This window comes from Lupinus angustifolius, unplaced genomic scaffold (genome assembly GCF_001865875.1).
Source record: "Lupinus angustifolius cultivar Tanjil unplaced genomic scaffold, LupAngTanjil_v1.0 Scaffold_2_312, whole genome shotgun sequence".
Lineage (NCBI taxonomy): Eukaryota > Viridiplantae > Streptophyta > Magnoliopsida > Fabales > Fabaceae > Lupinus > Lupinus angustifolius.
In genome coordinates this window covers 1-11,307 of record NW_017716719.1, presented here as the reverse complement: position 1 = coordinate 11,307, position 11,307 = coordinate 1, and the positions used below count along the sequence as shown (strand labels likewise).

General features: G+C 32.2%; 1 protein-coding gene across 4 annotated transcripts; it reads left to right on the top strand.

The window, feature by feature from the left end:
- Nucleotides 1-356: 356 nt before the first annotated feature.
- LOC109337221 lies at nucleotides 357-6,083 on the top strand. Of its 4 annotated transcripts, none has more exons than XM_019574144.1 (6): nucleotides 357-1,098; nucleotides 1,225-1,419; nucleotides 1,504-1,710; nucleotides 1,794-1,886; nucleotides 1,969-2,070; nucleotides 5,608-6,083. In XM_019574144.1, exons 1-6 carry the CDS (start codon nucleotides 1,003-1,005, stop codon nucleotides 6,001-6,003), a joined length of 1,089 nt encoding a protein of 362 aa, XP_019429689.1. In that variant the 5' UTR covers nucleotides 357-1,002; the 3' UTR covers nucleotides 6,004-6,083. The 4 variants fall into 4 exon arrangements, with proteins under 4 accessions (XP_019429689.1, XP_019429688.1, XP_019429687.1 ...); XM_019574143.1 differs by having other exon boundaries at nucleotides 1,190-1,419; XM_019574142.1 differs by having other exon boundaries at nucleotides 1,178-1,419.
- The last annotated feature ends 5,224 nt before the right edge of the window (nucleotides 6,084-11,307 follow it).

Sequence of the window (11,307 nt, the reverse complement as noted above, 5' to 3'; positions counted from 1 at the left end):
ACAAGTGAAATTGAATGTCTTGCAAAAGGGCCAAATAATATTTCTCGAAGATTTGATGGGTATAATATCCATGGATTTAAATTTCGAACAAAGAGGAAGGAGCAAGGATTGAGAACACAAAATAGTGGTATTGTTATGTCTGCTGTAACTAAGAGATTTTCAAGTGGTAAGGAACCTATTGAAATATCAAGTGATGTTATGTACTACGGGAAATTGGTTGACATCATAGAGTTAGACTACTATGGTAAGTTAAGGGTTGTGCTATTCAAATGTGATTGGGTAGACACTACACTTAACAAGGGAATCAAAATTGATAAATTTGGGATAACAAGTGTAAAATTTTCATGTGTAATACACACTGGTGCAAATGAAGCAGATGAACCATTCGTCCTTGCAACTGATGCTAGAATGGTATATTATATTGATGATCCAGTTGATCAAGGTTGGTGTTGTGTTTGCCACATGAAGCCTAGAGACATCTATGATATGGGTGATCTGAACTTTGAGGACTTAGAAGAGTCATCAATGGAAGACATATCTTTTTGTGAGCAACATTTGGAGAACATCGAAGAATTACAATTAGTGCAGGAAGGTGTAAATGAACAAGAACAAGAAAAACATGGATCAAATAATGATGAAGATTGTGATAATTTTAGTGATGATGAAGAAGGAAGAATGTTAGAGTAGTTTAATATCCTATATTATGTACTTGACAATATAAAATAGACTTTTTTTACAATTTGTGCCACACTTTTTGCATTATATCTTTAATAATTCATGTTATGATTCATTTAGTATATATTTTGTTTCTTGTTATAGTTCTTTTCTTAGCAAACTGTGCAGGTAATTGGTTCAATATGAAGCGTGCGAATTCAGGACAAGTAATGCTAGAAAAGCTACGAGGACAAAAAGGTGAAAACAGTAGCGAAAGTACCCAAAATATGCAACAACAAACTAGTGACAATCAAGAGGGTGTTGAACCTGCACATGTGAACACAAACGATGCTTCATATGGTGATGACAACTTTGAAACCTCCTCAAACTCTAATGAAACTCAATCAAAAGATAGAGAAGAACCCTTATTTGTCAAGGTTAAAGGTAAGAGCAATATTCCATTAGCTTCAATATGTTATTATGTGTTTACCTTTAATACTTTGCTTCTTGTACATAATTGCAGATACCTCTTCAGGAGAAATTGAAACTCGAAAAATGCAAGCAATTCAGGTTTGGCATTTGGAAAAAACTAAAAAAGTTATTGTGGAACTCAATGGTTATGGACAAGGCAATGACAATGGCTCAAACTTACTTGTGAGGTTTCTTGGTAAACTAGCTCAAAACTCAACAATTTGTCCTATTTATGTTAAAAGATGGGATTGGATGTCAAAGGATAATAGATACCAACAATGGAAATATATTGAGGTAATTATTTAAAAAATTTGCAATTTTAATAATTTTTTCCTATTGTCATTGAAAATTGACTAGCGTATTTAATAATGTGTGAAGGAAAATTTTGAGTTTGATTATGTTGCTGGAGTCAAATGGGCTATGAGTACTCTAGGTGAAAGATGGAGGGCCTATAAATATAGGTTAAGGTGTAAGTATTTCTATCCTAATAAAAGTAAGGAAGACATACTTGCTAATCCTCCTCCAGGTTTAGATTGTGCTGATTGGACTGCATTTGTGCATCATTATAAGGAGGATAAGATGAAGGTAAACATTATGTTGTGAAGTATTTAATTTCTCCAAGACTTGTATTTTTTTAATATAATGACTACAATGTTTGGCAATTGTAGAAACAAAGTTTGGCGAACACTAGAAGTCGCAAAAATCTTAAAGTTTCCCATGCTGGTGGTAGTATGAGCAATGCAAGGAGAGGTCGTCAAATGGTAAGTTGTCCTAGGTAATTGTATTATTGTAAAGAATGAAGTTTTGTGAATGTAAAAACTTATGTTTCATTGGTTGTGTTAGGAGCTAAAATTGCAAAGACCTGTATGTCGTGGTGAGGTTGTTTTGTCAACTTTATTGAAGAAGGATGGAAGCTATGTAAGCGAAGAAGGAAAAACTCTAGCTGTAAGTAATTTAAAGTCTTTTCATACATGATGTGTTACATATGTCCTAAAAAGTGTATCATTTTTAGAACCATTTCCTAAGTTGTGAAATGGATAATGGTATGCAGTTAGTTAGGTAGGCAAACGCATAATATCATTTTGTCCTTTCTGATTCTATTGATGCAATTTTCCATTATAGGTTACTGCCATGCAATTTGCATTTTGCCACTATACTAATATACCATTAGTTTTCAAGGAACCAACTTAGGGAAAACGTATTGGTTGTGGATAGTGATGCATTGTGATTTTAGGATCATTGCTATTATGCAAATTGAAATAACTTGGATAATGTGATTGAGTTGTTATATATTCTAAAGCTGTCCATTTCAAGGAGAAACAAGGATTGGTTCACATAGATGATAAAAATCCAAATTAGATGAGAGGCATTCACATGTGATTGATAAAGAAGCAACCATATTCGCTAAACCAATGTATGCTTTACAGTGCCAACCCTAGAGTTTGATATCTTCAATAACTCCATAAGGAACTTTTGCTCTTCATCTTTACTATATGGTGATGTATTTTGCTTTACTCTTATGGTACATATTCATGACATAATAAAACAAGTTTGGGCTTTATTTATCATTTATAGGCAGCCATAACTTTGAGTGTAAATACCATACATCATATCCCCATAGGTTCTTTAGAATTTTGCTGAGTTTTTAAGGGTGTGTTAGGTATCTCGTTAGCAAAATGACATTGATTTTATGGGATTATGACGTTGATTTTATGGGATTATGACATTGATGCAGGCATGCATCTTTATAGTATATCAAAATAAATGATACCAAGATATCTGCATTAAATTGTTTTCAACTAATATGACTGAATTTGCAAAACACTATGGTTTAATTTGTCATGCATGCTTGCATTGAGGTAATACTTAAGTTGTTTTTAAGTTAATCATTTAGTATCTCTAATGATTTAGTAATTGAATTTAACATCAAAAACAGATTCACACAGTTATGATGGATAAGAGTTGGATTGAGAAACCAATTAGATCAAAGGAGTTCTTGGATGGGGTGGTGCAATTTTTGGATTTCGCCTTTTCAAATGTACCTATAAATGATCAAATTCCATGTCCTTGTATTACATGTGGATTTCTTAAAATGGGTAATAGAATTGAAGTGTTTAGTCATCTACTTCAAAAAGGGTTTCCCAGAAAGTACACATTTTGGTACATGCATGGGGAAAAGCATGTGCAAGATAATGTTGAAACTATAGCCCAACCACAAGAAGAGTGGGTTAGACAATATCCAATGCAGGATATGTTAGATGATGTTTTTGGCATCTTTGATGATAGTGGAATTCAAGATTCCGGCCACTCAAATATACCAAATGATGACCAACCTAGGGGTGATGCAAGTAAAGTCCAACAAGAAAAAATAAAAGAGCAATTAGGTGATGGAAATGAAGAATTGTACCCTGGTTGTAAAAAATATAGTAAAATATCATTCATTGTTCTATTGTATCATATAAAAGTCTTATGTAGTGCAACTGACAAAACATTTTCTATGATCATTGATCTTTTAAATGATGCTTTTCCCCATGCTAAACTCCCAGCATCTTTATACGAGGCAAAAAAGTTGATTAAGAAGTTAGGTTTAAGCTATGAAAAGATTCATGCATGTCCGAACAATTGCATGTTATATTGGGGTTCATTGGAAGACAAGAAGAGAGATAATTGTAAGATTTGCAATGCATCTAGGTGGAAATCTAATGGAAATATTAGTGGTGCAAATGATATAGTGGTTGGCCAAAATAAAAAATATATACCAGCAAAGGTCTTACGGTACTTCCCACTTATACCAAGATTGCAAAGACTATACATGTGTTCTAAAACTGCAGAGCTTTTGAAATGGCATGGAAGGAGTTTGACAAAATGTATCCGGACTTTGCTTTAGATTCTCGTAATATACGGCTTGCATTAGCTACAGATGGTTTCAATCCATTTGGAACTTTAAGTTCTAATAATAGCATTTGGCCTGTGATGTTGTATGCTTACAATTATCCTCCATGGTACTGTATGAAGCAAACTTCTCTCATAATGTCGATGATAATTCCTGGTCCTAAGATGCCTGGCAATAGTATTGATGTTTACTTGCAGCCCCTAGTTTCAGAGTTACAAAAATTGTGGAAAGGAGTGGAAGCTTATGATTCCTCTACAAAAGAATCATTTCAAATGCGTGCATCATTGTTTTGTACTATTAGTGACTTCCCAGGTCTAGACAACTTATCTGGATGGAACACTCATACATCACTTGCTTGTCCATCATGTAATTTTGATACAGAGTCTAAATGGCTAAAGTTTGGCGGAAAATATTGCTTCATGGGACATCGTCGATATTTACCACTAGATCATAATTGAAACTCTTCAGGAGAAATTGAAACTCGAAAAATGCAAGCAATTCAGGTTTGGCATTTGGAAAAAACTAAAAAAGTTATTGTGGAACTCAATGGTTATGGACAAGGCAATGACAATGGCTCAAACTTACTTGTGAGGTTTCTTGGTAAACTAGCTCAAAACTCAACAATTTGTCCTATTTATGTTAAAAGATGGGATTGGATGTCAAAGGATAATAGATACCAACAATGGAAATATATTGAGGTAATTATTTAAAAAATTTGCAATTTTAATAATTTTTTCCTATTGTCATTGAAAATTGACTAGCGTATTTAATAATGTGTGAAGGAAAATTTTGAGTTTGATTATGTTGCTGGAGTCAAATGGGCTATGAGTACTCTAGGTGAAAGATGGAGGGCCTATAAATATAGGTTAAGGTGTAAGTATTTCTATCCTAATAAAAGTAAGGAAGACATACTTGCTAATCCTCCTCCAGGTTTAGATTGTGCTGATTGGACTGCATTTGTGCATCATTATAAGGAGGATAAGATGAAGGTAAACATTATGTTGTGAAGTATTTAATTTCTCCAAGACTTGTATTTTTTTAATATAATGACTACAATGTTTGGCAATTGTAGAAACAAAGTTTGGCGAACACTAGAAGTCGCAAAAATCTTAAAGTTTCCCATGCTGGTGGTAGTATGAGCAATGCAAGGAGAGGTCGTCAAATGGTAAGTTGTCCTAGGTAATTGTATTATTGTAAAGAATGAAGTTTTGTGAATGTAAAAACTTATGTTTCATTGGTTGTGTTAGGAGCTAAAATTGCAAAGACCTGTATGTCGTGGTGAGGTTGTTTTGTCAACTTTATTGAAGAAGGATGGAAGCTATGTAAGCGAAGAAGGAAAAACTCTAGCTGTAAGTAATTTAAAGTCTTTTCATACATGATGTGTTACATATGTCCTAAAAAGTGTATCATTTTTAGAACCATTTCCTAAGTTGTGAAATGGATAATGGTATGCAGTTAGTTAGGTAGGCAAACGCATAATATCATTTTGTCCTTTCTGATTCTATTGATGCAATTTTCCATTATAGGTTACTGCCATGCAATTTGCATTTTGCCACTATATAAATTATTAATTTCTTGTTATTTAATAGGATAAAATATCAGAGCATTTACCTCAAGATCAAGAAAATGTCACTACTTCAGGTGTTTCATCAAAGGTATTTGCTCATCCTAATGATGCAATTGGAAAAGCATATGGAGCTGAACATTCAGGTCGAGTGCATGGTTTGGGCACTGGTATTTGTCCCTCCAGTGTTTTTGGAACGTCTAGACATTTTACTGGTTTTTTGAATTCTAGTGGCTCTAGTCAACATGTTGAAGACTTGAAGAAATATGTACAAACTTTAGAAGTAAAACTATCAGGGTATGAAGAGACCAAGGAGCAACTTGCACATACTCAGAATCGTTTGGCTACTCTTGAGAAGTTTCTAGTCGAAAAATTTGGTAGTGAGTTAACCACTTTCGCTCGTGATGTTCCACCATCTTAGATATGGTTTCTTAAAATTCATGAACTTATATGATCATAACATTTTGCATTTTGTGTTTATCAGCATTTTTGAATGTTAAACATTTGGTAATTGTATAAGATTCAATTTTATTATTATTAGCTAGCAAATATTTAATTTTATTATAAATTTACCATTATATTATTGAAAATAAAGATTGTGAGACAATGACACATTTGGATCATGAGAGGAGTATGTAAGAAAGTAACTTTAAATAAATTTAATTAGCCACGGATGTATTGTGGAAAAATAAGCAACTTAGCCACGGTTGTGGTGTGGCAAAATCAGAAACTTAGCCACGGTTCGACTGTAGCTGAATTAAACAGACTGTGGCTAAATAGATGTTACCACATTTCACAGAAGTGTAGCGAAATAACATAATGACCGTGGCTAATTTTTAGCAACACCATTCCTTGCCACAACAACATTAAGTGTGGCCACTCAATCTAGCTACGGTTTTTCCCCACTTTAGCCACGGTTTCAACCGTGGCTAACAAGAAGTTTTATTGTAGTGTGTATATTGAGTAATAACATTTTTCTACAATATAATTTCTTATTTTTAACTGTTTTGAAATTGTTTTTGCCAATAATTTATCACCACAATGTATATATATCATTTCATATATTATTGATTTTTAATGTTTTCACTATATGTAAGTAATTCATAAAATATCAACATATATTATTTTATATGTCAAATTACATATTCATACTAATAAATAATATTAAGAAGACTTTGTTTAAAAATGAAATACATTATATTTAATGGGGTCTAGGGTTAAGTTGAGTTCAAAAGTAATGTCAACCAATATTTAGGGTTAGACGACTAACCTTAATGTTTAAAGTTAGACTCGAATTCAACAAATAACTACATCAACATTTAGGATTAGATAAATGACAAACCTTATAAACCCAACCTATGTGATGTACACCCCTAAATACATTCCGAAGCCAATTGTCAAACTAAGTAGTTGTAAATTTAATCAAGTATTATCATGCTTTTATTTATAATTTATCATCCTTATCATAATTTATCATTTAGAAACTTATCATAGTCCTATTTATAAGAGACTTTAAATTTTTATATATCGCATTTATTATTATTTCCCATTTCTTTCAATTAAAAATTTTAGTCATCTTTAATTGCTTTCAATAAGACTATTAATTAACAGGAAATACTACATGACTGTAAGATTATAATCTTCTAACATTTTTTAATAAAAATTAAGAACAATAATCACTTTTACTTATATGCACAATTTAATTACATTTTTATTATAAATAAGATTAGATGTACTTTCAATTTTAGTTATTTTATACTAATTAAATAAGATGGTTTTTATTGTTAGTATCATTAAATTTGTCAATTATTGCATATACTTTTTCGGAATTGTCTTTAACTAATAAGACCCATTTATCTTTTTCTACTCAAAACTAATGATTTTCTATTTTTAATCAATTAATTTAAGGTAATAAGAATTTTGAAAAGTTTATTGTTTTTTCCCTTGTGTGATAGTCTTCTTTTTGTTGTAACTTTATTGATGTTAACTAACCGGAATTTGTTGTTACTTTCTTTTCTTATTGCGTTATTTTTTAATGACATAGGTAGCAATTCCAATCTTTTAAAAATGGAACTGTGGATATTTTTTGAATTCTCCCTATTTGATTAGAATTGAGATCCTCTCCAATTTTAAATTTTCTAGTACAGTACTTGAATATAAAGAAATGATTTCATAATTTGTATTATATTTAAAAAGTAATTTAATATTTGGACTGTAAATAATTTATTTATGTGAAATGTCATCATCTTCATCAAATACTTGATCCTATATACTGAATATGGTATTAATTCCTTCAATTATTATTTATTTCACCCTATCCAACTTCCTGTCATTCTCATCATTTTTTTTACGAGTAAATACTTATTTTAGTCTATCATATTTTTTAATCTTATCAGTTTAGTCATTCAAAAAAGAAAAGACCTAAAATGATCCCAAATTTTTTAAATGTGGGTCAAATTATTCCTATTTTGGGTCAAATTATTCCTATTTTATGTCAAATTAGTCCTGTTTGGGGTCAAATTTGTCTCTATCAAGTGTTGTAAAATATGCTAAAAATGACTAATTTGACCCACATTTTTCATTTTTGGAGAATATTTTAGGCCTTTTCTTTTCTGAAGGACTAAAATGGTAAAGTCAAAAAATTTGAAGGGTTAAAACGAGTATATCCTCTTTTTTTAAACAACACTTAATTCAATTCTAAGTAAATAGATAAATTATATAATAGGATGAGATCTTCTCCACTAGGGATGAACGTCGTTCGGGTTGGACCCGACACAGCTTGCCCCTTACTCGACCATAAATGTTGGTTGGATCATTTTCTGAACCTGGACCTGGTCCTAGTCTCGAAACTAACTCGACCCTAAATATCAGGCAACCTTTAAACTTGAACCAAATCCAATACCCGATTAAATGTAATACATACTCATTTTAATTAAATATTTCTCAATATTACTTATTATTATGAATTTGTAATTTGACATATAAAATGATATATGTATATATATATTATTAATCATGTATATATAATAAAAACTGTAGAATCAATAATACTTTCGACCAAAGAGATGTCATTACTGTGTACACAATTGAAGAAAGATACATACAAACATGATGAGTGGGTGATCATGGACAAATTGAGTCGGGTTCAATTATGATTGGATCATTTTGGTTGAGCGGCTAGGGTTGGGTCCTGCTCACCTCTATTCTCCACTGCTATAGATAATTCATTATATGGGATGACTATAGTTGTTAGGTCAACTAAGGATACACAAGTTTTAGAATTATTTTATAATTATTATTTGTTATAATTAATTGTTGAATAAAGATAAATTTGTCATTGTATTTTTTGTTCGACCTAATTTGAACCATAAAAATGAAATAAGTATAGTTCTTGAGTGTTAATCCCTAAAGATACCTTTGGTAAGAGAATTTGGTCCCCTTAAAAATGTTGCCGAATAACCACTAAATAACCACTACTGCAGTAATGCTATATTTGGTGACAGTTTTTAGTAGTTGAAAATTTTATTTATGGGACAATATAGTCCTTAGAATTTGTTGTTGCAAAAAAAGCAGCTTAATAATCTGATCTATTTGGAAATACATTGCAGTGTTGTGAAACCCGAGCCGGACGTCAAACCGACAGAGGTCCTGTATTAGGTTTAACCGGTTTAAACGGTTAAACCGTCCGGTCTGACCGGGTGATTTCGTACATAATTAATAATTTTTATTTATAAATATATAGTTATATATAAATGTAAAACTTTATATAATTAATAATTATGTATAATTATATTGAAATAATTCCTCTTTATCTTTTTTTGGACCGTAGTAAAACAAAATATTAGAACATTGTCCCATTTTTTTTATTTTTAAGTGAGCCGTCCGGTTTACTTCCCGAGTTAATCCGGTTTAACCGGGTTAACATGGTCGGACTGGATTTTTTGGGTTTGATGATTTATCTATGCCATGGATTGATTAGGATAGAAATTCATCGTTTTCCATGTGCATATAGAAAGATTTGAATTGAATCAATGATTTTCTGATGTTTTTTTGAGTGGTTTTTTGGATAAAAATGATGTAGAAACTACCATGTTCGTGTTCTAGTCGCCGTGCTCTCGCTCAAGCGAGAATTAAACAGAAGCATCGTTTTATTTTTTTTGCCCTGGCGAGAGTACGGTCGCCCAAGCGAGAGTACACTCACCCAAGAAAATTTTTTTTAAGGGAAATTTAAGATTTGTGGGGCTTTGGTATATTTGTGCGTTAACTTTGGTTATTATTTGGTTATTCATTAAGTTGTCTGTTATTTCAAGTGAGCCAATTGAAGTGAAATGTCACCAAAGTTACCTCTCTCATGGATATAACTCATGAAGAATATTAGATGTAAGTGTGTATGATTATTCATGCGAGTATTAATTGACCCAAAGGAAAGTTGATATTTAGCCGAAGATCATACACACATGTGATGATAAACATGTTATAATTGTAAATTTTTTATACATGTGACTGATGAATCAATCCAAAGAGGGATTCGTCAGTTGACATGCCTTATTATGAATGTTTGATCATTAGAACAAGAGTACCACTTGTAGTTAATATTACTGTCCAAAAACTTGATATTAATGGTGCACTAGGTATCTTGATTTGGACATACCATTATTTAAGCACATTGATAATTTTAAGTTGTGAGCATATTTTTAATATTTTGTCTTTTGTTCTATTCAGCTACATCAATTTCTTCTATATCTTCAAATCTAAATTCGGTTCCGGTCCTTAATGGAACAAATTTTAAAGACTGGAAAGAGAACATGGAAATTGTTCTTGGCTGCATGGATCTAGACTATGCATTAAGGGTAGAGCAACCCCCTTCTCCTTCGGAATTCAGTTCCTATGAAGAGAGGAAGGATTATGAGAAGTGAAATCGCTCTAATCACATGAGTCTAATCATTATTAAGTGCGGCATTCCAGAGGTCTTTAGGGGTACTGTCTCGGATGAGATAAACAGTGCCAAAGTTTTCCTTGTTGAAGGGAAACATAAGGGAATACATAAGGGAAATACATTATGGGAATATCCAATATTGCTTCAAAACTTAAGGCCCTTAAGCTTGAGATGTCGGAAGACTTACTCATACATTTTGTCTTGCTTTCCCTTCCTGCGCAATTCAGTCAGTTTAAGATCTATTATAACTGTCAAAGGGAGAAATGGACTCTAAATGAGCTCATTTCATTTTGTGTACAAGAAGAGGAAAAGATGAAGCGAGAAATGACTGAAAGTGCCCATTATGTAAGTACCTCTAAGGACAAGGGCAATATGAAAAACACTTCAGAGCCCAAGAATGAAGCTGCTAAGGGTCCAGTGCAAAAGAAGCAGAAGGAGGCTGATGTATGTTACTTTTGCAAAGAAACTGGACATCATAAGAAGAAATGTGTAAAGTATCACGCCTGACGTGCTAAGAAAGGTACATTTCTTGCTTTGGTTTGTTCTGAGGTCAATTTAACTTCAGTACCTGGAAACACCTGGTGGTTAGACTCCGGTTCAACTTCTAACATCAGTGTTTCAATGCAGGGTTGCCTGAGCTGCCAAAAGCCTAATTATGTTGAAAGATACATATATGTTGGCAATGGGAAATCGGTAGAAGTGGAAGCTATAGGGCATTTTAGGTTGTTATTATGTACTGGTTTCTATTTGGATTTGAAAGACACTTTTGTTGTACCGTCTTTTAGACGG

What these genes read in the sequence shown, in the direction of transcription:
- LOC109337221 (XM_019574142.1), top strand. Translation starts at nt 783, where the DNA reads ATGATTCATTTAGTATATATTTTGTTTCTTGTTATAGTTCTTTTCTTA. An exon ending in CTTATTTGTCAAGGTTAAAG is followed by an intron (nt 1,099 to 1,177) that starts GTAAGAGCAATA and finishes ACATAATTGCAG; the next exon opens with ATACCTCTTCAGGAGAAATT. An exon ending in CAAGGAGAGGTCGTCAAATG is followed by an intron (nt 1,887 to 1,968) that starts GTAAGTTGTCCT and finishes TGGTTGTGTTAG; the next exon opens with GAGCTAAAATTGCAAAGACC.